The following is a 27,552-nucleotide window of genomic DNA, read 5'->3' as shown; positions in this document are numbered from 1 at the left end:
CCAGAGAGATAGAGTCAAACCTGCTCCGGTCTCCCTTAGCAACTAGGCCTGCCTTTGATCTCTCTTAGCAACCAGCATCATTACCTCATGCCAGACTCCTGTTCTTTCTAAGCCCCAATCCTTGCAATGTCTTGCAGGTTTCATTCTAATGGGGGTGAAAGAGTAGAGCAACCAATGTGTATACATGCACAGAACATTGAAGATGGCAGGGCAGATAGAGAGAGAGAGCAGTAAGTAAAGTGTATTGTATTTTCGGCTTTATAAATAGGGTCACAGAATACAGGAGCAAGGAGGTGATGCTGAACTTGTATAAGACAGTTGTTGGACCTGTATCAATCTGGGTGCCACAAAGGAAGATGTGATTAGAGACAATGTGGAAGCAGGTTACAAGAATGGTTCCAGGTTTGAAGAACATGAGTTATGAGGATAGATTGAACAAGGTGGCACTGTTCTCTATGGAGAGAGGTCATAGCTAGTCAGAGTCAGAGTTATACAGCATGGAATCAGATCCTTCAGTCCAACACTGACCAGATATCTAAACAGATCTAGTTCAATTTGCCAGCATTCAACCCATCTCCTTCCAAGCTCTTCCTATTTACATATCCATCCAAGTACTTTTTAAATGTTGTAATTGTACCAGCTTTCACCAACTCCTCCGGCAGCTCATGCCATACATTCACTATCCTCTGTGTGAAAACGTTGCCCCTCAAGTCTCTTTTATATCTTTCTCCTCTCACCTTAAATTTATGCTCCCCTAGTTTTGGATTCCATTACCTTGGGGAAAAGACCTTGACTATCTATGCTGCAGATTTTGCTTTCTGAAATACGCCATCATTTAGGGTATATTCAAGACTGTCATATATTGCTGATCCCTCAGGAGCTCAAGGAATAATGGGAGGGTGGTTACAAAATGAAATCTAGGCAGAAGATAAGCCATGCTTGCACTTGCATTTACCAGACTCATTCCTCTTGTATTATTCAATGGCCCTCCAAGGAAACTGACAGAGATGTGCATAATACTCCACACCTTTATTTCATTGAAGAATTTAAATCAATTTTGCATAATGTTGTCACTTACTGTCACGTTGACTCCAGTCAGATAACTTCCCAAAAGAAGAATTCCCAAGCATATTCACTTTTTAAGAAAGCCCGAGATGGAGATGAAAACATCTATCTTATGGTTGTCACCACCAAAGAGAACTAGTAGGTATTTTCAAACTTAAGAGCAGGCTGGGTAGAGTAGATAGGGAGAAGCTATTCCCACTTGTAAAGAAATAAAACTTTTTCATTCAGCAAATAGTTAGGATGTGGAATGCACTGTCTGGAAATGTGGTGAGCGCAGGTTCAATATGTGCATTCAAGAAGCAATTAGATTCTTGGTTGGATAGAAATAATGTACATGGATGGAGGGAAAGCAGGAGTTTGGCACAAGATAATAGCATTCATATAATGAGCCAATACAAGAATATGGGTCGAATAGCCTCGTTCTGTGAAGCAACAATTCCGTGCTTTGGCAATCAAGCTTTATCTCCCTTAGTAACTAGGCCCTGACCCTGATCTCCCTGAGCAACCAAACCACGCCTCCTGATCTACCACGGTCACTAGACCTTGATCCCCCTTAGCAACCAGGTCCCGCCCCTGACAACCCGCCCTGAACACACTCAACATCCGGGGCGCCCGACTGCCCATCGTAATTAGGCCCCGCCCCTAATCTCCCTCCGCAACCCGCACCGAACTCCCTCATCAACCAGACCCCGCCCCAACCTCCCTTTGTAACCCGGCCCCGCCCCCTGACCTCCCTGAGGAACTCGCGGGCGCTCGGTTTTCCTTTCCACCCGGAAGCAGTTGTGGCTGTTCGTGACCTTCCCTTGGACTCTCGGAAGGGTCGCCGCCGCCAGTCAGATTCAAATGTGGAAAAGGGGAAAGCCTTGACGGGAGGGGCTGTTAAGACAGGGCAGCGATTCAGCCAGGCTAGGAGCCGCTCGGCCACCGCGTTGGTGGTGGAGAGGGTGGGGGGCGGATTGAAGATGTTCGCTAAACGGAAAGCGGTGCTGCCCGCTCTCACCATCACAACCACCGTCGGCGAAGGAGCGTCTCCAACCAGGGAGGACAACGCCGAGTGAGTAACGGCCCGGGTGTGGGCCTGGCAACGTCAAGCTGCTTCTTGCATTCTCTCTTAGGGATTTCCCAATGCCTTGCCTCCAATTAAAATTTTGCTTCTTAAGTAATGCTTGGTTTGTCCAGTCCTCTTCCAATTCCCTAATCTGTCTCAGGGAATCTCAAATTAACCTAGGTCAGTATTGTATGGCGCGCGATTGGACATTAGCCCCACTCCAAGGGATAAGAGACTCAAATTGTTTGGGGTTTTCAGAATAATAAGGATATAATAATAGGGGGAAAAACTGAAAATATAGAATGTGTATTTTGCTCAAAACATTACAGCAGCATTGAATGCAAAGTAATTAAATGGAAATTGCATATTCCCCTGAAAAACGTTACATTAAAATATTGATAAATAGGTCTGTAAATATAATTCTGTGGGCTTAATGAGCCAGCTAATCATTTGCTCTTTGTGTCAATGCATTGAGCTGTCACGGCCTGGAAAAGCCTACATTTGAGACTTGATTTGTGTTTATTAAGCTCATCTGAAAAGATGCCTAAAAGGTCCTGCTATTATCTTTCATGACTCTACGTGAAGAATACAAAAAGAACTAAGTTGCTGCTTGTCAATTCTTTGCATTAATTCCAGTTTAGGTGTGCAGAGGTTGAGTGAGATGTGATGCTCCAGTGATTGAACAGCCTATTGACGGTCGTATGCAATCTGACATTTAAAAAATGTAGCTTTGAGGACTTGGAGGACAGCTGATCATTTAATTCATTCAGAAGGAAAGCAGAATATTTCTAGCATCAAGTTATATTTATTTCTACTTTGCTACTGTCACTGTGCCAAACCAAATTTACGTCTAAATTGATGATTCAGAGTTTGAATCCTACTTCAGCTGATCACAAGTTGATATTTCAGTGCAATGTGTTTTGTCTCTTTTTTTCTTTCCCAAGTTAGCAGTCACTTCCCACTGGTTATTGTTTGATTTTTGAATTGGCCACCTGAGATATCTGTGCATAGAAATCCTCTGGGAAGCTGTGATCTTGTGAAACTTATGACTCTGGGTGAGAAGTTTGGGATCAAGCCCTACCTATTCTGGTGGCTTGTGGTAACATTTGCATAGATGGATTCAAATCATTTTTTTAGAAAATAATTGAATTGATCTTGATTACTTTTTGGAGTTTATTTTACAGCAAAGGAATTTTTGTTTATACTTGTCGAGATTATTGGTACATATGTAGATGATGCAATTGCTGTTGTATATGTTTTTGCTAATTCTCGTCATCCTCTTTCAGATGTTTCCCAAGTTGTTTTAACAAAATTTCAAAACTTATTGCAACATTCACACTTCTCCAGTTTGCTTGCTTCTCATTGTATCTCTTCACTTGCGGTCACTTTATGTGATCAAGTAATCAAACTTTAAAATTGGCAAACTGCAATAGCAAAATTATTGTCCATCAATGTTCTAATTATGGTGCATCGTTTGCTGCTTTTTTGCTTAGTTGGTGAGTGTTAAATGCATACGCAATTTAAGGAGAAGATTTGTTTGAATTCTACACATACTTTAACTTCTTAACTAAGGCACAAGATTAGGATGATGTTTTATCAGGTTTCATCCAAAACCATATTAAGTCCTTTGAGTCCATTTCAGTGACTTTTTAACTCTGTTTGACCCAGAATCTCTTCCAGAGTAACTTGCATATAGTTCCTGACAGTAATCTCTTCATTTTAGATGTTAATCTTAGAGTTTTCTCACGTTTTATTACACTGATAACCTGAGCTGGCAGTTCTGCATCCTGACATCGTTTTCTTACTGGTGGTCTGATTCTCAACATTTTCAGTAATTTTTGAAATACAGTCTCTAACGTGTAATTTTACTTCAGATTTTGGATGAAGTTGAACTGTAGAGCAATTTTAGGAGTAATGATCCATCCTTTCTTCACTCAGTGATGTGCCTGTGGAATTTGCTACCAACGTAAGCATTAAAGGCCAAGACATGTTTTGATTTCAAGAAGGAATTGAATATAGCACTTGGGGTTAAAGGGATCAAAAGATATGAGGAAAAAGCAGGAACGGGAATTGAGCTGAATGATCAGCAACGATCATAGTGAATGGCAGAGCAGGCTCAAAGTGTCTCATGGTCTACTGCTGCCTCAATTTTCCATGTGAATTAGGACAGGGTAGGCCATTCGGCACCTCGAGCCTCTTCCATTATTCAATAAGATCACAGCTGAACTGTTTGTGTTTCAAATTTCACATCCCTAGTAAACTTAAACTCCATTGCCTAATCCATCTTCCTTTGCTTTGAAATAATCAATGACTCCAGTGCCTTTTGAAGCAGAGTTCAAAGTTGTACAACTCTCTGAGAGAAGATAACTTTTCTTAATCTCTGTTCTGATGAGGCAAGAAAAAACATGGTTGTTCTCTGAATTCTGCCTGACCAATATTGAGTCAAAATCCTGGAACTCAGTCTGCAACAGCACTCATTTTCCCACACCCCAAGGACTACAGTGTTTCAAGAAGAGAACACACTGTCACTTTCTCCTGGAGATTAGTGACAGACTGTAAATGCTGACCCAGCCAGCATAGTCCACATTCCTTTGAATTTAAAAAAAACAAGTGTGATCCTAATTTTAGAACACTGGCCCCTAATCCTGGACTCCCTAGACAAAACGTAATTTACACACTCACCTTTTTGGGAATCCTAGTAATTTCACAATCTTACACATTTCAACCAATTCCCCTTCACTCTTCTATACTTCAGTGGAACTAAACCCAGCTAGTCCAACTTATCCTCATAGACAATGCAATTTGTTTAAGGTGTCAGTCTAGTTATCTCCTCTAGTAACTGCCTCCAACACTTAACTTTCTTCTTCCAATAAGGGAGACCAAAGCTATATACTGTATTTGAGACTTCTCACCATTGTCCTGTATAACTGTAACATAACATCCTTTCTTTTATGTTCAAGTTGTAAAGAATGGCATTCCACTAGCTGCCTTGACTCTGCACTGAATTTGCATTCGGACTTTTTGTTACTCATGTCACCAGCACACCTACCCCCCCAATCCCACAACTTTGAATTCTGCAGTTCGTTGTTTTGGTGACTCTGCTTTTTCATTCGTCCTGCCAAAGTGAACAACTTCACATTATCTGATGTATATTCCAACTACCAGATTTTTGTCACCCATTTAGCCCAACTGCATCCTTCTGCAAACTGTTTAAATCATCATCACAACATATTTTCCATCCTACCTGGTGTTGTCTGCAAATTTTAAAACTATGCCTTGACTTCCACATTGCACCCTATGCAAAATATTGAACCTCAATTCAGAAGATAATCTAGAAGACTGACTTTCTTTTAGACAGTGCCTTTCAGGGCATCCCAGAGTGTTTTGTAGCATAATTAAAATCTGAAGTTTATTCATTGTTGTCACGTTGAAGATATATTGTACTGTGCAAACAGCCATGTGATACAGATCAGGTATTCTGTGTTAGTAATACTGGCTGTGGCAGAATGTGGAGGGAACGCCCTTTTATTTCGAGTGATCTTTTATATATCTGAAAGCCAGCATCTCTCTCAGTGCAGCATTCTCTCAGTACTGCCAACCTGTTGTGCTGCACTATCTGGGAGTGGATTTTAAAACTTGAACACCTTCTGATTCTGATGTATGACTGCTGAAACTGAGATAAAAGTAACATCTTAGCTACTTTTTCAGTGCACTAAAATTTTAAAATGTTGAAGTTACCAGCAAACCATCACACTTTCCAATCTTAATGGTTAGTAGCAGCACAAAGTTCATTTTGATCCTTTTGAATCTCCAAAGGAAAAAAGTGCTGCTGTTTTCACAATGCAACAGACTGGTGTTAAATGGATCACAATGCAGAAGGCTTGACTGGTGAATAAAGGCACTACTTGAAGTCTGTCTTTGTTGGCCAGATTTCACTTACTGGAGCTAGTTGGACAGTGCATAAATGTTTTAATTCCACAGTGTAGTCTTTCAGCAATCTGAGATTTCTGACTTATGCTGTCTGGTCTGTGCCTTCTCCAGGTCAATTGAAAGATTTTCTACGTAAGGCTAAACAAAGTATGATCATGAACTCACTGTTAAAAGAAAATGACGATTACATGTCTTGATTCATTCATTGCTTTGATTCTTAAGAGCAAGAGAAAAATAGTTGAAAAATTGGGCTTGATTGGAAAACCCACAACTTTTACATACAGCCATGACTAACTAGAATGTGATTATTGTATTTAATTTGAAATGGTGATAAGCTGCAGCAGGTTTTCATTAAACCATAAACTGTTTGTAGTGAATCTCCTTGTGTGCCAAAGGTACTTCAGAACAATGACAAAAATCTAAGAATATAAAAACCTTCACATTGAAACAGCTCGCAATTTGTTTCTTTCACTTTTGTCCTGGTCTACAGTTCTTGATGATCAGCTGCCCGCCAGTAGCTCGGAGATTTCTGCTGTTCAATGTTGGTTAATGATTTTTGAGAAGATTTGTAGCACAGGTTCTTAAGTATATAAGTAAGTCAGCTCGCTGGGCTTGAAGGTTTAGATTAGATTAGATTAGACTAGACTTAGTGTGGAAACAGGCCCTTCGGCCCAACAAGTCCACACCGACCCGCCGAAGCGCAACCCACCCATACCCCTACATTTACCCCTTACCTAACACTACGGGCAATTTAGCATGACCAATTTACCTGACCCGCACATCTTTGGACTGTGGGAGGAAACCGGAGCATCCGGAGGAAACCCACGCAGACACGGGGAGAATGTGCAAACTCCACACAGTCGCCTGAGGCGGGAATTGAACCAGGGTCTCCGGCGCTGAGAGGCAGCAGTGCTAACCACTGTGCCACCGTGCCGCCCATTTGTTTGTTTTCAGATGTTTTGTCACTATACGAGGTAATATCATCAGTGACAGTCTGTGGTGAAGCTCTGGTGGTATGTCCCACCTCTCTTATTTAGAGGTCTTGGTGTTAGTAGGTTTGTGGGCTACCATGATGACAAGGGGTCTATTGGCTAACATTTGAACGCAAAGGAAACATCGCACCTGTGCCTACTGTGATCACCGAACATCTCACATAAACTTTGTAATGGCATTGCAAAATGGAATTCTCTAATGATGGGTCAAGTTGATTTGTTTTATTCCTTTGCCTTTATAACCTACAAGATCATGAATTCAGCTGATGGTCCTACAGTTGCCAAGGTTGATCAGCTGAGTTAGAGCAGACCACCGCTTCCCTAGCATACTCAATGGCACATTGAGCGTTGCATTTACTTAAGGAGCCACTTTATTTGCAATTTATTGTAGATACAAGGGAGTTATTTAAAAATTTTAACCCAGGCTAAGTGTTTTTTACGTGCATAACATACCGTTCAAAAATTGCCAAAACTTCAGTAGTAAATTGAGACCGGGTTTGGCAGCTGCCCTCAGTTTTAAATCAGTGCTTCTTCTAAATTCTTCTTTTGTAGGGTTATATTTGTCCAACCAGGCACCAAACAAACTGAGATGTGTGTGCAACTCAGTTGCCAGTTCCTAACAGCCTCTATCTGAGAAAATCCAGAATTTATGCCTGGCTGCTGCTTAGAATATTTGATCAAATCACTGTAGCTGGCACAAAATGTTACCAAAAAAGTCATTGTTTAACACAATTTAAATGTGAAGTTCACTATAATTTTTCACATTGATCTCTCATAATAGCTGTATTATTTTTCAATGAGATCAGATTTGTTAAGCTTTTTGTTGAAGTTCACTCCTGCATCATAGCTTACTCTTCGGCTTTCCCATGTGGACGTCATACATTTATTACTGTATACTGACCTCCTATTACACAAGAAAAACTTTGTGTTTATAGAGTGCCTTTTAATGTTATGAAATAGCGAAAGGATCAGCTCTGTAATCAGACAACAGCTGTCATCAAACCACATAAGATCAACAAAAAGTAAACATGGGGAAGCAGAACAGTTTCTGAAATGTTCGAGAGCTTGAGACTGAAATAACTGAAGCCATGACAGAATACTGGAGCGAATGCAATTGTGCATGTCCAAGAGGTTGGAATTGGGAGAGAATGGAAATCTGAAGCTGTAGAGCTGAAGGAAGTTAGAGGTAGTAAAAAAATCAGAAGAATGCAGAGAATGTACAAATACAAAACCAAGGAGGAAAGACATGAAATAGCATTTGACTTGTTTGCAATGACCAATGACAAATATGTTGACTGACAAACATAGTCTGAGCCAGTTCAATGTGGTATTTACCAACTTGTTTGATGACATATGTAAGGAGGAGATTTTGATTGGCAGATTTTAATGCTTTTCTGCAGCTTGTGGTTTGAACAGTTGAGTGGTTGTAAACTCTGCTTGTGTGAATAGAGTTTGATGTGTTAAGATTCTGATGTTACCTTGTCTTGTTCCAATGGCAATATCGTATTTTTCATATTGGCAACTAAAATGTATCAATGCATTTGACACTTGCCCACAAACAATGTCCTTTTTTCTAGGCTACAAAGTTGTCAGCCCACACTATTGGCAGGTCAAAAAACTGGCCTAAGTTTCAGCAGTATCCTTTTGCCGAAACAGAAAATAGAACCAGAGTTGTCCCTATTTCAGTAAACAATGCCATCATAAAGAAGTTATCAAAATGGGACCGGTTTACTGAGTGGAAACGACTAGTATCCTACCCTGGCCTACCGTCTAATAATATATTTCTTATGCAATCAATTACTGATGCTTCCTGAAATTTAAAACTCCATAATTTAATACATCTGTTTCTGTACTTATGTTGGAAGGAGTTTTAACATATACGATATTGCTGACAAAGGAGCATTTGGTTGAAATTTTTGATGTTGCACTCAATTTGCAACAATGTTTGGTTTTACGACACGGCGGTGAACCCTTTTGTTAATTAAATCAAACACCCAGAAAACCTCACCTTGCTTTGTAATCTCTTAATGAATGAGGGTCAGGGATCTCCCAAATTTAAAGAAAAAAAAGCAATTTACTCTTTAACTCTAAAAATGAACATTAACCAAGTTACATCAATTTAAATTCAAATCACACAAAGCGGCTGTTGTTGTCAGAATCTGTCTACCTCTGGCTGTCGATTTCCCTGGATCGTCTTCGGTCTTTTGCTGCAAAGGTGTTTCATATGGAAAAGGTACTTTTTGATAGTGTTTTGAATGGCAATCTCTCTTGATGGCAATTTACTCTGTCTAACTTTCAAAATGTCTACTTCTTTATACGCCTAACATTGGATTGTCTCACTGGTTCAAGGTTTGCAAAATCAATAAATTCAAAATCAGTTGGGTTTTAGTATCCTGGAGAATAATTTAAACTGGTTAAATTCAAATTGTTGTCAAAATAGCAACCAACACTCAAGCTCTCTGTTTCACAGCCAAATGTTATATATCTTCAATTTTCCAGTACACTGAGACTGTCAGCTAGTCATATGACAGGTGCTTGTATGCTCTCAGTGCAAAAGAGCATTCACTCAAAGTGCACACTTTCAATTTCATAACAATGGGGGTGAAAAATGAGCAGAGTCTGTTGATTGTGGTCAAAACACAGAAAGCTGGTACACAGGTGTAGCAGGTAATCAGAAAGGTTCCATAGAATATATCAAGCGGATTGCAATATGAAAGTAGGGAAACCTTACTGCTACTGTGCAAATTGTTGGTGTGTCCATTTCTAGAGTTTGGTCCCCTTTATTAATAAAATATATTATTTAAATGGAGAGAAGGTTGGCTAGAATGATCCCTAATTTGGAAGGGAATGTCTTTGTGAAATATTTTACTTTCACCTGTTTTTCTAATCAGTCTGTTCAGATTTTGTTATGCACTTCTGGAGCAGGTGGGACCTGAACCCAAACCTCCCTGTCCAGAGGTAGCAATACTACCACAAGAGTCCCTTGGAGGGAGTGTCTTATCAGCAAAAGTTAAACAGATTGGGACTCTACTAGTTGGAATTTAGAAGAACAAGAGGTGATCTCATTGAGGCATATAAAATTTGTAAGGGGCTTGATAAGGTAAATACTGAGAGGATGTTTCACATCATGGGAGAGTTTAGGGTGTAGTCTGGGTTAGGGGGTGCCAATTTAAGACTGAGTTGAGTAGGGACTTCTCAAGGGTTGAGAGTCTTTGGAACTTTTTACTGCATAGAACTGTGGGGGCAGAGTTCTTGCATATTTAAGGCTAATGCAGATTTTTAATTGGTAGGGGAGTCAAAGGTTATGGGGTAAAAGGCAGGAAAGTGAATGTGAGCATTGTGTGATCAGCTGTAATCCTATTAAATGGCAGGCAATCTTGAAAGGCAGAATGTCCTGCTCCTGTTCCTGTTTCTTCTGGTCTTGTGATTGGCAAGTGGGCTCTGATTGCTCAGGGTGACGTTTCTACCAATGAACCAGTGAATGGCTGTCACCTTTCTCTCGAGCTAAATTTATTTAATCTTGTCACTTGTACCAAGGTATAGTGAAAAGTGGATAATGGTGCTGTGTTCCGGCGCCATGTTGGATTACAGAAGTAGAAGCAGGCATAATGCGTGTATCTGTTCGTTGTGTCTGCAATGTTCGGGCCCTGTATATTAATACGTGTGTGTACTGGAAGTTACAAGCGCTCCTCTCAGCGAGTCCAACTAACAGCCCTAAATTTGTTGTCAGTGCAATTCTTTGTACTTTCAGGATTATTCAGCAAATGTAGAGTCAGTGTGTACTTGCCAACCAATCAGCATTTTCTTGTCATGCAACAAAAATGTTGGTTTTCCCCTTAATTTTGTTTTTATTGTCATGGTGGGTGCAAAATGAAAAACTTCTACAAAATGTGTCTTTTCAGAAGTACTGAATGATTCAGCAATACCAAAAGAAACAGCAATACAATATATTTGACCATGTGGGGAATACTGTTCTGCAAGCTAGAATCCCTCTACTTTTCATTCAACAGCTGTTAATGCTCAATAATATTAGATTCCATCCAGGATTTAAAGAATACTCCCTTACAGAAAGAGTGATCAACTACTCCCTGAACACCAGTGAAAAGGGGAAAGAAAACTTGTTGAAATTCACGTTAGTCTTCTCTCTTTTAGCCACTAGTTTCCCTGTGCAACTATCCTGAGCTCTTTGTACTTCATCAAGTTTTGTATGTTTTCTGCATGCCGTGGTCTCATGGAACCATTCACATTATGTTGCAGTCAAGGCCTTTCACCTTCCCATCGAATATTCCTCTCTCTCCTACATCCTACAGGTTTGTTTTAAGTATTAAAAATAGATTCTCTCAACTCTTTTCCTCTTTTCTCAAACTTTGTTGGACTGTAACTGTGGGCTCATTCTTTATAACTTTTTAAAATAAGCGAGCATAAATTCCAATTGGGGATCCTATGGTCAATGAGCAATTGCTGAAAAGCTGAAATTTTACATTGGCTGTATGGATACCATCGTATCTAATCTGTATAGGCGCACCTAGGAGTAGACCATTCAGTCTGTTGAGCCTGCTGTCTCATTCAATTTGAACTAAGCTGATTGACCAGATCAATGTCTTTTTATCCACTTAATCTTCATAATGCTGTTGACCAGTTGTAATCAATTTCTACCTTAAAACATACTCAGATAGCTTCTGCTGTTTTCTGTGATGAAGAATTCAAAGGTCCACAACCTTCTGAGTTCCTTAATTCATCCATGGTACGAGGGCAGCCCTGGCAAGGCCGGTGTTTATTACCCATCCTAGAGGGCATTCAGAGTCAATGACATGAGTCACAAAGTCCTACAGCACATGTTGACCAAAATGTTTATCAACACTAAACCCACTTCCCTGCACTTGGCCCATATCCTTCAATTCTTTTCTATCCATGTGTTTGTCCAAATGCCTTTTAAATGTTGTTAATGTGTCCACCTCAACCACTTCCACTGGCAGCTCATTCCATATTTGTACCACCCCCTTTGTAAAAATGTTCCCCCTCAGGGTTCCTTTTATTCTTTCCTCTCTAAGCTTAAACTGGTGCCCTCTACAGTCCTCAATTTTCCAACCCTGGGAAAAACAGAGTGCATTCACCCTATCCATGTGCCTGATGATCTTATACACTTCTGTAAGATCCCCCCTCAGTCTCGTATGCTGTAAAGAAAAAAGTCCTAGCTTGTCCAACCTCTCCCTGTGATTCAGGTCGTTGATTCCTGGTAACATTCTTGTAAATTTCTTCTGTACTCTTTCCAGTTTAATAGTGCCCTTCCTACAGCAAGGTGACCAAAACTGAACACAATACTCCCAAGTGCGGCCTCACTAATGTCCTGCACAACTGCAACATAACTTCCCAACTTTTATACTCAGTGTTCTGACTGATGAAGGCCAGTCTGCCAAAAGCCTTCCTCACTGCCCTGTTTACCGAGTAGGACCCTTTAAATGCTGCTTGAGGAAACCTTCCTTAATGCACTTAACAAATTCCAACCCATCTAAGCCCTGAATACTATGTTAGTCCCAGTCATGTTAAGAAAATTAAAATCACCAACTGTGACAACTCTATTGCTCGTGCAAGTCTCCCCAGACTCCCTGCATATTTGTTCCTCTAAATCCTGTGGACTTATAGTACAACCCCAAAAATGTCACTATCCCCTCCTTGTTCCTTTGCTCCACCCACAAAGTCTCACTGGATGATCCTTGAGTTATTGGATATATCTGGTCAGGATTAGAAGATTTATCCAGCTTCATACGTTCTAATACATCCAATACCACCTCTACTGTGACATGGACTGTCCCCAAGATATCATCACTAAATTCCCCCATTTCCCTAGTCTTCATGTCTTTCTCCATGGTAAGCACAGGAGAAATATTCATTGAGAACCTCACCCATCTTAAGTTCTATACAAACCTGTCCACATTGGTCCTCTATGGGACTACTGCTGCGATACTTCTCTTAATCAAATGCATCTTCCCTCTCTGGATTCCACCACCTCTGTCCTGCCTAAAGCACCTGTACCCTGGTATATTAAGCTGCCATGTTTCTGTAATGGCTATAATATCTCAGTCCCGTGTACCTATCCACACCCTGAGTTCATTGCCCTTACATCTCCGCCTCTTGCATTGAAATAAATGCAATTTAGTCCAACAGGTATTCCTTACTCCCTGTTGTGTTCCAGTCTGACCTTGCTCTTCAATTTACTATTTCTGATTACTGCATCTCCTAGTCTCTCACTTGCCTCCCTGCTGTTGACTATCCCACGCCCCCTGCCCCCACCCCACCAACCTAGTTTAAATCCTGCCTTGCAGCGCTAGCAAAACTAACCCATTTCAGTTCAGGTGAAACCCGTCCCTCTTGAGCAGGTCACCTCTGCCACAGAAACCATCCCAATGATCTAAAAATCTAAATCTCTGCCCCCTGCATCAATTCTTTAGCTGCACATTCATCTGCCCTATCCTCCTGTTCTTACCCTCACTAACACGTGGCACTGGAAGTAATCCAGAGACTATCACCAACGAGGTCCTTTTTTTTAAACTTTTTTTCCTGGCTCTCTATAATCACTCTGGAGGGACTAATCCCTATTTCTACCTAGGTCATTTGTGCCAAAATGCACAATGAATCATAGAATCCCTACAGTATGGAATTAGGCCATTTGGCCCAACAAGTCCTCACCTGACCCTCTGAAGAGTATCCCATCCTGACCCATTCCCCTACTACCCTGACTAATGCATCTAACGTATACATTCCCGAATACTTATGGGCAATTTAGCATGGCCTGTTCACCTAACTGACGCGTGTTTGGGCTGAGAGGAAACTCCTGCAGACAAGGGGCGAATGTGCAAACTCCACGCAGGCAGATGCCCGAAGCTGGAATCAAACCTTCTGGTGCTGTGAACCAGCAGTGCTAACTATTGAGCAGCCATGCTGCCCCTACCCCTGGCTGCTGTGGGTCTGGAGTCACATGTAGGCTAGACCAGGTAGGGATGGCAGTTTCCTTCCCTCAAAGACAGTAGTGAGCCAGATGGCATTTCCCATCAATTGACAATGGAATAAAAATTCTCCTCCTCTTGCATGTAAGTGACGTTCCCCTTGTTTTTAAATTGAGTAGTCTAGAATCAGTGGGTTCAATCAGGGGCAACCTCTTTTCTGCATCTATCCCTTAAGTATTTTGTAAGTTTCAATGAAATCACCTCTCATTCTTTCAACTCCAGAGAAAAGCCCAGTTTGCCCTGCCTCTTTGTGGGGCCATCCTAACATCCCAGGAACCAGTCTGGTGAACTTCTGTTCCTCCCTCTATGGAAATAATACCTTTTATTGAGATTAGAGTCTCTACAGTATGGAAACAGGACCTTTGGCCCAACAAGTCCACACCGACCCTCTGAAGAGTAACCCACCCAGACCCATTTCCCTCTGATCAATGCACCTAACACTATGGGCAATTTAGCATGGCCAATTCACCTAACCTGCACATATTTGAACTTTGGGAGGAACCCCACACAGACACGGGGAGAATGTGCAAACTCCACACACAGTCGCCTGAGACTGGAATCGAACTTGGGACCCTGTTGTTGAGGCAGCAGTGCTAACCACTGAGCCACCATGCCGCTACGGAAGTGTAAAATACCCTGGCGCACTCCAGGTGTAATCCAACCAAATTTCAGTACAGTTGAAACAAGACTTCACTACTGTACTCATTCTTTTGCAGTGACGACTAACGTCCCTTTACTCTTTGCAATGGCTTGTTGCACCTGAATGTTAGCCTTTAGTGACGTATAGATAAGGACCCCAGAGTCCCTTTGTACATCTATACTTTCCAACTACTTGCGATTTAAGATACTCTTTGCCCATCTGTTCCTTTTACCAAAGTAAATAATCTCACCTTTTTTTATTTTACACAAATCATCAACTTGTGCTGCCAGCAATGTAATACTGTATGGTATAATGTAGACTATTAACATGTGACTTTTAACAACAAATCAACTAATATTTGGCTGCTATAAAGTGAAAGAGGCAACAGGGTAAAATGGTGTGCTTGGAGTGTCGCTATCAGGATTTCAAAAAAATTGCTGTATAACTAAATCAACACCTGTTTGTTAATGATTTCTTTTAGGGGAGCTGGCTTGGAGAATGAAATGCAAATGTATGGTTAAGCTTAATTAATGTAAATGGTTAAAGTGACAAATTGCTGGTTAATTGCATTTTGCAGATAATTCTGCTCCTCACATAGTTCTTTTTGGCTAGTTCCCTGTGATATCATCAATATTCATTACTTAAACTTTGATCCTCTGCGATACAAATCAGGAAAGTAGGTTTCTTGCTGCTGTTTTGTTTGTGCAAATACTTTTGCCTGATGCAAATAGTCAATATGCTGATCAAGCATAAGCTTGACACTGAGATGAGGGATATCAAAACTATCCTGTGAGATAAAGTACCATGATCAAAGGATTGCTCTCTCTGTATATCACAACTCATGAAAGCACTCAGTCTATCTCAGATAATCCTGGAAAGGGAAGGTATCTCAAAAATGTGAACAGAAATTGAAACCAGTTGTCTCATGCTACTACTATGTAGTAAATTCACAAGTGGGTTTGTTTCTGTCAAGCCACATTTACTGTCTGCCTACCACACAAATAAGTAGTGTGACATGTGAGTTCCATTGCCAGTTTGTTGCAAGATAGCATGCTGTAAGTCCCAATGATTGATGGGCCAAATCAAGCACCATGTCCCATTGCCCATTCTCTGTAGACATCATGCCAACAATGCTCCACCGGTCCATGGTTACAAAACTGCAATCACCAATTCTGCCAATGGAAATCACTTATTAAATCATCTGAATTGTGCGAAAAGTTAACAAAGCCAGCTCTCCTCAATTGTAGTGCTGATTTAAAACATTCTTCAGCCGCCTTCCCTTTGAAGTGGGAAGGGGTTTCAGGAAAAGTACTGTAAATGGGTGATCTTTGACAGAGCAGCTCAAGACTCAAAAGGGTCCAGTATGATCTAACCATTTGTGTGATACAATTGGCTTTCTGCCCTTGGACTGTCTGGAATTAAGATGGGGTGATTTTACTGAAAATAGATACATTAGGGATGAAGGAAAGATGATACTTGGTGAGGTTGACTGATGTGGAGCTAATATGACAGATGGGCAGCCTGCAATTATAAAGAACTTAAGGAAGGAAGGGATTTAGTCATGAATGCAGAAGGACGCGAGGTTGGAGGACATTTAGAGCAAATGCACAGTGAGGAAGTTGATAAAATGTCTTTTAATGAGACAATAAAAATAAAGGGGTAACACGTGATGAGGACAGAAGGTGAGTAGGAACATTTATTGGAGGATGGAAGAGTGACGAGTAGGAAAGGTGCATTGCGATGCTAATGAAAATCGCCAAGATGAGGAATCATTTGGTAGGGACTGAGGGAGGTATTGGATGACTTTTGTGTAATTTAGGGTAAATAGAAGTTGTAAAATCCAATTAATTTTTTCTAACCCAAATCCATTGGTTGGCAAATTGAAATGAACTGGCAGATAGTACCAGCTAGTGTATATATGTATACAGATTTTCCTGTATTTTGACATAACACTTTAAAATTAGACTCTATTCAAGGTTTATAACTGTAAAAATGCAAGTAGTTCTTCTGTAAGTTTTGCTGCATATTGATCTCTACTATACTACTTCCAAGATCCATTCAAGGCTGTTTTGGGTTGTGTTTAATGTGGAAGTTCAGCACCAAACCAAGCTGTTAAGAAATCCATGCACAAGTTACCTTTGTGCAACGAGCAACTGTCATGACCAGAACACACCCCACTTATCCAAGCCCAGAGAACTGGAAATAGTAAATTTTGGAAGAGCTTTAACATCAAGAATGCTATTGACATTAGTGTGGAGGCCTGGGGTTATGTCAGTAAGGACTGCCTGCATACAGTTTGGTGACAGCTTCTCCTGAATTTTTTTCAAGATTTTAAAGGGTTTGAACAATCAGGAGCTCCCAAAAACTAGAGCATTATGCTGCCTTTGCAAAGCAGGTTGGCTTTGAAGACCTCTCTATAGCTGATCTACAACAGCTTGTTGCTGAGGGGAAAGCGGAAACTAAAGATGAAAACGATGAAGTCCAGGGTGCAGCAGCACGAGAGCTTTTCACTTCTCTTTTGTCTTCTATCCCGAGGGAAATTGAAAGGGAGTTACAACTCTTTGGAGGGCAACAATTACAATGCAGAATGCAGCAGGGTCGTAGTTTGTTCAGTAAGATATCATCTGGCACTCTGAACAGAAGAAAAAGGGCAAAGCAGCAAAACCTGCATGTCTTTTTTTTTAAACCAACCCCTAAGAAACCATCAGAAGACAATCGACAACAACCATCCACTTTTGCAACCACAATTACACCTGAAGGTGGTGGTGATGTCCCTCCATTAAAAACATTTTTTTTCAATGTAATGTTAAAATTACTCTTTTCTTTTTATTAATAAAATGATTTAACCCTCATTCAGACAGAGGTATATTTTCTTTGACTGTGATTTTTGAGTGATCATGAGTGTTTTTATTTAAACTGATCTGCCCCTAACTCCACTCTTCCTCTAGGTCCCATTTATATCTATTAAGTGATTTTCTATTAAGCCAGGTTTTGCTGGAATGCAACTACAGCATTATAGGAGAACTGCCTGTACTCCAGAAGTTAGAACCATTTGAGGTTCTGCTTACAAATTTAGACTCTAAACCCTCTGTCTCTCAGTAGATCTCTTATCTCTTGTTATACCTATGCTATGTATTCCTACATACAGCTCAGTTCTTCTACAACTACTCAAACATGAAATCAGGCAAGTAACACAACTATTCCCTGCGTGGTGGTAGCAAACTATTTATCATCTTGACTATCCTGTTACTTACCATTACTAAATCCTTTTTGTTTTAAACTCTCCCACATCCCATCTTACTTGAATGGCCTTCATGCCGTGGTATTTTAGTCAGTATGCTCCTATCGTCTTTGGACTTTACCTTCTGATTCAGCAAGACCCTCATACCTGTTGGATATGGGAAAGGATGAAAGTTTCACCTGCCTGGTTCGCAGTTGCACACTCCTGCATCTGGTTACTAACCAGATCCGGACCACTACTTAACTCGAGGGGTTTGCCTGCCTTCTGCTTGCAGTTAAAGGAGGTTGGCAAGTTATCCTCTTTTATATACATACACACTGCTGCTACTCTGCTTCAGTGATAAGGGGAATGAATGTTTAGGTTGGTGGAGAGGATGCTGATCAAATTAGTCTCTTTTTATTCTGAATGGTGTTGAGTTTTTGAGGGTTATTGGGGTCATAGCCCTTCACTCCAGCGTGTTCTTTGTACTCCTAATCTCTGCTGTTAGGACACAAAAGTGACAAATACTTGGCTCTGGCCCACGATAGTTACTGCTCTTTATTTTACACCTTTTTAAGTTCTTTTTTCATCTGGACTCAACTGTTGCGCCCTTGCCACTGCTTTTTAAATTAGCAGCACACCCCTATACCAAAGACTTGACAAGTTCAGATTCGGGCAGATAGTTCTGTCACAAATGATTTGTTTCCATTCATTTCTATTGCCAGAGGTCAACATACCCGACCTTCTACAAACACCTAAGCATTAGATTAGATTAGATTCCCTACAGAATGGAAACAGGCCCTTTGACCCAATAACTCCAACCTACCCTCTGCAGAGTAACCCACCCAGATCCATTCCCCTACCTTATATGTACCCCTGACTGACGCACCGAACACTATGGGCAGTTTAGCATGACCAATTCACCTGACCTGCACATCTTTAGATTGTGGGAGAAAACAGGAGCACCCAGAGGAAACCCACACAGAATGTGCAAGCTCTGAGGCGGGAATCAAACCCAAGTCCCTGATGCTGAGAGGCAGCAGTGCTAACCCACTGTGCCACCCCAAAGTCACTATTTCGTGAGTAAAGAAGCCCCAGTTTGAGATTTTAGCAGAAATCACACTCCGTAAACTTGTGCTCTTCCAGAACTCTGCTGGTTGTATCCTATCTTGCATCACAGTTTTACCTGTTATTTGGGCTAGCTGACTTCCCTGACCCTATGCCTCCAATTTAAAATTCTTGCCTTTGCATTTAAATCCCTGCATGTTCCTGCTTCCCCCATCTTTTTAACCTCCTCCAGCCCTATAATACTCACAAATGTAGGAACATACAAATGGTCTTGACTCTGTGCTGACCTTGTACTGATCATCTTGGGACTGTAACCTTTAATGACCTTGTCTAACAAAGGTGCGCCTATCCCACTTTTGAAACTTTAAATTGACACAGCTTCAGTTGTTTCTCTCTTAGATCAAAAGTTCCAGATTTTCACTATCTGCTCAGTGAGGAAGTTTCCAGTATAAAATTAGAGCTAGATTGTTTAAGAATTGGGATAATGTCCCCTTGTTCTGGACTTCCACATCAAAGAAATTGGCTTCTCTCCATTTAACCTATGAAACCTTTTAATCATCTTAAATCAAATTAGAAAACCCTTTAACTGAGAGAATATACCCCTAATATATTCAATAGTCTCTCAATCCTTTCAGGTGCAGTACAATCTTAACAAATCTGTGCTGCAGTGTACCCCCCAACAAAATGAGTCAGTGTATCCTGCCTGAAGTACAGAATTGGTGGTGTATAACTACAGCTCTATACATCTGTAAAAGATCAGCCTCCCTATTGTCATCTAATTTTTGAAATAAAAACAAATGCTCCATTAGCCATTATCACTTTTGTACTTTTGGGCTAGTTTTCAGTGAGTTCTGTACATGGACCTCTGAATTACAACATCAGTGTGAATCAGCCACTGATCTCCCTTGATATCCACTATATAGCTCTTGAAATTACCTTTCAAACTGTTCAAAATTATATCACTTACCCAACTTGTTATCTCCAATTGCTCTGATTACTCCAAAGTGTGCAAAATATACAAAATGATGGTACAGAACCATTGTACAGCCTCTGCTGTTCAATGTTTTTGTTGTATTCCGATCTTCCTCTTGTGAACAGGAAGAACTGTACTCTAACGAGTAAAGATGAATCTGCCTTAATTGATGACTTGTTTCCCAGCCTCAAGAAGTGCAGCTTTTGAAGTCGATCTCCCAGATCATACTGGTTCCTTTTTTGGGACCCCTCCAACAGTGTTCATCCCAATGCAGCCTTAAGAACACTTTGTTTGCAAACCATTTCATTAAAGCTTTATCTATTCAGCTCACTCTACCATCCTTGTCAATTGCCAGGTAGCAGATAATTTAAAAACGACATGAGATTCAGACAGTAATTCATTGAATGATCTATTCAGAGTTCAGAATGCCTTTGAGGTTTTTAAAAGTCAGCAAATCATTTTTTCGGTGACAATCCATAATGTTCATTTCGAACATGATCGGTAATTAATTTCCAGTTAACACAAAGTGTAGCATTATGGGTAAATTCCAATACTTTGAAATGAACAAAAATACTAAAAGAACTGCAGATGCTGGAAATTAGAAGCAAAACAGAAATTGCTGGTCTGGCAGCATCTGTGGAGGGATCAGAGTTAATGTTACGGGTCCAGTGACCCTTCTTCAGAACAGTTACCTTTGAATTCTGAACACAGATGCTGTTGGACCTGCTGAGGTTCTTTGAAATGAGCATCTTGGCTTCCTGTTGTGTTGTAGTCTATTTTTGCAGCAGCTCTAAATAATTGTAAAATAAGGTTTCAAGTGCTCCTGCACTTGAACGCAACTTAATTGCTTTGCTTTCTTTCACATTGTATCAAAGACCCCATTTGGTAGTTGAAAAAGATGTCAGGATGAAAGTGAAAAGTCATTGAAAAGGATGAAAGTGCAAAGTTCATTCACTGATTAATGGATCAGTGGTGCTGGAAGAGCACAGCAGTTCAGGCAGCATCCAAAGTGCAGCGAAATCGACGTTTTGGGCAAAAGCCCTTCATCAGGAATAAAGGCAGTGAGTCTGAAGCGTGGAGAGAGAAGCTAGAGGAGGGTGGGGGTGGGGAGCTCTAGCTTATCTCTCCACGCGTCGGGCTCACTGCCTTTATTCCTGATGAAGGGCTTTTGTCCGAAATGTCGATTTTGCTGCTCCTTGGATGCTGCCTGAACTGCTCTGCTCTTCCAGCACCACTGGAGTCATTGTTTTTATCCCATTCACTGATTAATGCTCTGATAACTGATCCCATCCAGACCTGATGTTTAAATCCTACAACCTTTACAGGCCAGAACTTGTCAGATTTTTCTCATGGATGATGGTTGTGGTACTCTGTACAGTGCACAGTTGAATATCTAGCCCATTATCTCTGAGTAGATTTATCACAAGGCAAAGGTCACCTAAGTACTAAAAGTCTTGTGAAGGATCTCTCATTAATATGTTTATCTTTCTAGGAAGAATAAACAGAATGAGGAGGTCGATGGACATCAGTTGACCTTTTGGGCAGTGAATTACAGAATAAGCCAGTAAATTTGTCCGATGCCTGCAACAGGTTCATTTTGGCCTTTGGATGCACTTACTAATTGGTGTCGAATTTCTGATAATTTTGATCTAAGGCCCACAGTGAAATTAGAGCTGGATTAAACCTGCTCGAAGGTAGATCCAATTACAGCAAACAGATTGGGATGACAGCTCCCCAATGGGCTCTGAGTTTAAGGGGAATACAAGAGGTCAATGGAGTGCATGCAAATCTACTTTAATCAAAGGCACGAATTCGACTGATGGTGTTCTTCAGTAATAAATCTCCACACTTTTTTTTGAAATCGAACTTCAAATATGTCAGTTCAGAATAATTTCTTTCATGTGTTCACAAGCTATGTTTTTCCAGCTACTAGTTTGATAATTTGATATTTTGTTTTGTAGTTCAGTTGGTAGCAGTATTTGTTCTGAAGAAGATTCTAGATTCTGGCGTGGTAGCTAAGTGGTGAACACAACTGTCTCACAGCACTAGGACCCAGGTTCAGTTCCAGCCTCCGGCAACTCTGTGGAGTTCGCACATTGTCCCCGAATTTGCATGAGTTTCCTCCCACAATCCAAAGATGTGCAGATAAGGTGAATTGGCTATGCTAAATTGCCCATAGTGTTCAGGATTGTGTACGTTAGGTACATTAATCAGGGGTAAATGCAGAGTAATAGGGTAGGGAATGGGTGTGGGTGGGTTACTCTTGGGGCATCAGTGTGGACTTGTTGGACCAAATGGCCTGTTTCCACACTGTAGGGATTCTATGATTCAAGTCCAATTCCAGGACCTGAGTGCACAAATCTAGGTATGCTCCAGTGTATTACAGGAGGAGGACTAAAATTGTCTCAGGGTGGTGTCCTTTAAATAAAATATCAACTAAAGGCCCTCAGCTGGAGGGAAAAGATCTGATGATGCTGTTTCAAAGAACACCTGGGAAGTTATCCCAACATCCTGACTAATGTTTTTTCCTTGACCAACACCACAGTATCTAGTCATTATCATATTGTAATTTGAGAGCGAGCTATTTGGCACAGCTTTTCTGCCTTGCTTCCTGCATTATCACACCGAGTACTATTTCAAGTCCTTCATTAGCTGTAAATGCTTTTGAGATTTTGTGTGATTGGGCATTGGGCCTTTTCTCTAAGTTGTTACCAGATCCAGTACAGAGATCTTAGATCATGTTCTCTTTAGCATTTTTAATGTCACAGTATTTATGACTTAGTTAAAAATCACGACACCAGGTTATAGTCCAACAGATTTATTTGGAAGTACTAGCTTTCGGAGCACTGCTTCGTCAGGTAGCTAGTGGGGCAGGATCATCAGACGCAAGATTATAGTGTCATGCAACTGATATGGTTTATTGAACAAACGTAGATTGCTGTGAAGTCTTCTATCTTTTAGAATAGATTGCAGGTTTTGATTCATTAATATTTTAAAGCCCGGAACTACTTTCAAGTCGCATTCCCAGATAACCTGAAGTTTTATAAAACAAAAGTGACCTCTCAGCTCATACAATGCCTTAAAGGTGTGAGGTTCGAGTCTGGTTTGACCTTGCTGCTTATTTCATTTCATCACTTGTAAGTTAATATACATTCATCATCACCATAATACAGCCGTAGAACTGTGGTTCTTAAAACCTTGTCAGTAATTATTTACTTTATAAATACTAATTGCCATTATGTTTATCAAAAAAGTAAAACAAATGTTTGCACGATTTTTAAAAAAGCAAAAGATTAAAAAAGTTGTTAAAATTAATACTACATAATTCAAATCTTAAAGTGAGTAAAAACACTTTACCCAGAAAATTCTTTCAAGAGGAAAACATGTTTGTGTGCATTATCCCTATTGAGCAAGAGTTATTTCCTGTATCTTGTCACTGCCTGCAATGGTGAGATAACATGGTTTCATGTTATATCGTATTAAGAGTGGTCTCTATGTAAGTTGGGAGTTTTAGAGTCATGGAGGGTTGATATTGAAAGAATAAAAAGCCATATAAAATCATAAAAATTTACCAGAATGAAGGAGACCATTTGGCCCATCGTCTTTCTGCCAACTGAAAAAGAACAATCCAGTTTAATCCCACTTCTCAGCTCTTGGTCCTCAGCACTATGTGTATATAGAATTTCATTTTTAATCATATTATGTATTTCATTTTTTTAAGCATGCTGGATTTCTTAATGCATTTAAATTTAATACATTGGTTTTGCAAACTGCATTGTACAAGTTACAAATTAAGTAATCAGTGATATTCAAGTCTCTGAATAATTCAAGGTTGAAATAAATTAATATTTTTCTACCGCTGTCTATGACTGAGCAAGAGGCTGAAAGGATCAGTTTCAGCTCCTGACCACTTTGGAGGTTCAACTTAGTCAAAGAAGTGACAGGCTTTTCCCACTATTAAGCAAACGACTGAACAGACCAAATGGTCCTGGGCCAGATTAAGTCATAAAGTTCACGATACTGCAGAACCAACTACCTTATCTGCAGCATGACTTGATTCAGGAGAGTATGAATAGGATAAGGGGCAAAGTTCAGAATAAGGTTGGAATGTATGCTTGTGGAGCACAGGTCCACCATCGCTTATTTTAGAGGATCCTTGTTTCTGCTCAAGACCTTTTGAGGAGTATTTTTTTGTTTGTTTTTGTTTTTAGAGCTAACCTAGAAGCCCTGCAAAAGAAGTTGGAGGAACTTGAGCTTGATGAACAGCAGAAAAAGAGACTTGAAGCCTTTCTTACCCAGAAAGCCAAAGTAGGGGAACTGAAAGATGACGATTTTGATAAAATATGTGAGCTGGGTGCTGGCAACGGTGGTGTTGTTACCAAAGTGCGTCATAAGCCATCAGGACTTATTATGGCAAGAAAGGTAAGTTTATTTTGGTCAAAGTTGGAGTTGGCGGACCTGTTCCTTTTGTTGTAGCAAATACCCCAGTATTTAGCAACTTTGCTTCTCCTCGGAATTGGCTTTTCTTGGAAAGTCCAAATTGGCTTTGACTGTGTGTAGAGTCCAAGAAAATTCTAAATCAATTCAGAAAATTAGCCTTTAAGTGGACATGTAGCATCCAAGAATCAGAAATTAATTTGTCTTACATATTTTGTAATATAGAAGCCAGGTACATTGGAGTCAAATTAATAATAAATCATAAAATTCACAGCTAGAATCATTGAGCAGTTTAAGGATTGTGATAAATTATCGTCATTCCAGAATGATGTCACTTGTTCTGAAGAAGTGCCATTGGATTCAAAACATTAACCCTGTTTAGCACTTTTAGATTTTATTTCAGATCTGCAGCATTTGCAGAATTTTGCTTTTATTCAATATGCTGTCTGCCCTCTTAGGTGGGTATAAAAGATCCCATGATACTATTGCAAAGGGGAAGAGAGATAATTATCCCTGGTACTCTGAGCAATGTTTATCCTGAAAAAAATCAGATAAACAAATTACTTTGTCATTGTCAGTCGTGTGTGTGAAAGTTTGCTGTAAGCACATTGGCTACCATAATTCCCACATTGCAATGTGACTATACCTCAGAAGTACGTACTTGATTGAGGGTCTGGGGTAGTCCTACAAAGTGCTTCAAGAATGCAAGCTTCTCTTTTTCAGCTAATTGGGAAATATGGATATCACTGGAGGAACTGGCTTAGGACAGATGCTGTGTTTAATGATTTGAGGTAGTTTAATGGCTTTTACTGCTGGCAGCTATTTTCATAGTTTAATTTATTCCCTCGCAGTCGCACAGTGAGTTTTTACCCTCTCCTTTCTAGTTGAAAATGTGAATATTAAAAGAATTGGCAAAAGTAAGCTTCAAAGGCAACTGCATGACAAGCTTCTAAAATTGTGTCAGTGGACTTTTAAAGGCCTTATCGTACTCAATTAACTTTGAACTAAATGAAGGTTGTTTGGCCAGTTAGTATCATAACATGTGTGGAAAAATAAAAGGAATACTGTCTCTATGTAAAATCTGTGTTTAAAAACTAGGTAGTTTAATTCATACTTTCCATCATCATTAATTTATATGCTGAAGCCGATTTAAGGCAACATGTGAAATTCTGTACCCCACCTGAGTGAATTATTGTAGATGTCTGTTAGGTGCACTGATAGAATTCTTAGAATATATTGTAGTTCTATTTTTTCATTTTTGCTGGAGTTGTGTAAAATCCTACGTAATTCAAAGTGAAAGACATCATAACTAGGTTTTCCTTTTGTTTAAGGTAGCAAGTTCAAATAGATTCTTTGTTGATGACTAACTCCAAGATTTTGCTCCTCTTTCTCCAGCTGATTCATTTAGAAATAAAGCCGGCTATACGCAATCAAATCATCCGAGAACTCCAAGTATTACATGAGTGTAATTCACCATATATTGTAGGCTTCTATGGAGCGTTTTACAGCGATGGGGAAATCAGTATATGCATGGAACACATGGTGCGTATTATGACTTTCTTTAATGGGTCTCAGTACTGTGCTGGTCGTGGATCATTCAGTATATGTTACAGATTTAGCTGTTAAAAACCCTTTGCAGCCATGTGTCATTTGGGGTTTCTGATTGGAGAAAAATGTATCTAATTGGCTCGTATATTTTTTTTGAAAAGTGTTTTTGTAGTTCTGTTTAAAATTTCACTCTGAATCTAAGTGTGAAGTATGCATTTTTTTTAAAAAATGTGTGCCTAATTCTTGCATGAAAAATCACCTAGAAATTGTGACTGTTCAATCTGTAACAGTTTTATTTTTCTGGTTTTCTTCTCCTTTTTCACCAATTCTAATTCTCTTGGACAAAACTATTTTCCTCCAAACACAAAGGTAATGAAGCTGCATTCATCCAATACAATTTATCAAACACAGCCTACTTTCTAAAGGTTTTTTCCCCCACCCTAACTTAGCCTGCTAATGCTTTATATATAAAAATCCAGTTAAAATGTGCCATTCCAGCAACTCATTGGGCAGTTGTGATCACGTGGCTGTCAATAATTACGCTCCTTAGCTGTTCTACATTAACAGTATTGCTGACTGGTAAGCACTTAACGGTTTTCTTCTATGTTTGATAATTACAACTCCAGATATGTGCCAGTAAAAGTAAACAAAAAAGCAGAAGTTTTTTTTGAATTCATTCATAGGATGTGGCATACAGGCTGGATCAACAATTATTGTCTATTTCTAACTGCCCTGCTGAAAGTGGTGTTGAACTGCTTTCTTGCTCCACTGTCCACTGCAGTCCATTTGATATAGGAAGACACAATGTTCTGTTAGGGAGTTCCAGCATTTTGACACAGACAGACTGAAGGAGCAACAATATATTTCCAACTTGGGATGGTCAGGGTTTAGAGGGGAACTTGCGGCTGGTGATCCCATGTGTTTGCTGCATTTGTTCTCTACGTGAGCGTTCATGTGTTTCGAAGGCGCTGTCAAAGGAGCATTGGTATATTTTTGTACTTCATTTTGTAGATGGCACACACTCCTCTGAGTGGTGGTGGAGAGAGTGAGTATTTTTGGTTATGTGCAGTCAAGCAGGCTGCTCTGACCTGGACAGTATCAAGTTGCTTAAGTTGTCGAAGCTGCAGCTATCCAAGCAATTGGAGAGTCTTCCATCCTGAAATGTGCCTTGTAAATAGTGGGTAGGCTTTGGGATGTTGGGAGAAGAGTTCAATTCCTAGCTGCTGATCGGATCTTGTAGCTACCATATTTATATGGCTGGTCCATTTCATGTTATTGACTATGGTAAACCCCGTGATGTTAATATTGGGCAGTTCAATATGGTAATGCCTTTTGAATGTCAAGAAACAATGATCAGATTCTCTCTTGTTGGAGATGGTCATTGCTCGGCACTTGTGTGGCGCAAATGTTACCTACTACATATTAATCCCCAAAACTGGATTTTGTCCAAATTTTGCTGCCTTTGGACATTGACCGCCTCCAGTATCTAAGGAGTCACAAATGGTGCTACAATGAGCAGTCATCAGTGAGCATCCCCACTTCCTCCTTATAATGGAGGGAAGGTCATTGATGAAGCAGCTGAAGAAGGTTGAGTCCAGGTGGATGGTGGTCAGAAAGTCAGTCAGTT

General features: G+C 40.1%; 1 protein-coding gene across 1 annotated transcript in view; it reads left to right on the top strand.

The window, feature by feature from the left end:
- Window positions 1-1,810: 1,810 nt before the first annotated feature.
- Window positions 1,811-27,552, top strand: part of map2k2a (mitogen-activated protein kinase kinase 2a) — a 77,600-nt gene continuing 51,858 nt past the window's right edge. Inside the window, exons 1-3 of the mRNA XM_060846299.1 lie at window positions 1,811-2,119; window positions 24,152-24,362; window positions 25,773-25,919. Coding sequence (XP_060702282.1) covers window positions 2,028-2,119; window positions 24,152-24,362; window positions 25,773-25,919 — 450 coding nt within the window. The 5' untranslated portion in view covers window positions 1,811-2,027. The remainder of the gene's footprint in view (window positions 2,120-24,151; window positions 24,363-25,772; window positions 25,920-27,552) is intronic.

The sequence above is a fragment of the Hemiscyllium ocellatum genome, chromosome 28 (assembly GCF_020745735.1).
Source record: "Hemiscyllium ocellatum isolate sHemOce1 chromosome 28, sHemOce1.pat.X.cur, whole genome shotgun sequence".
NCBI lineage: Eukaryota > Metazoa > Chordata > Chondrichthyes > Orectolobiformes > Hemiscylliidae > Hemiscyllium > Hemiscyllium ocellatum.
This window is presented reverse-complemented; position numbering and strand designations above follow the sequence as displayed.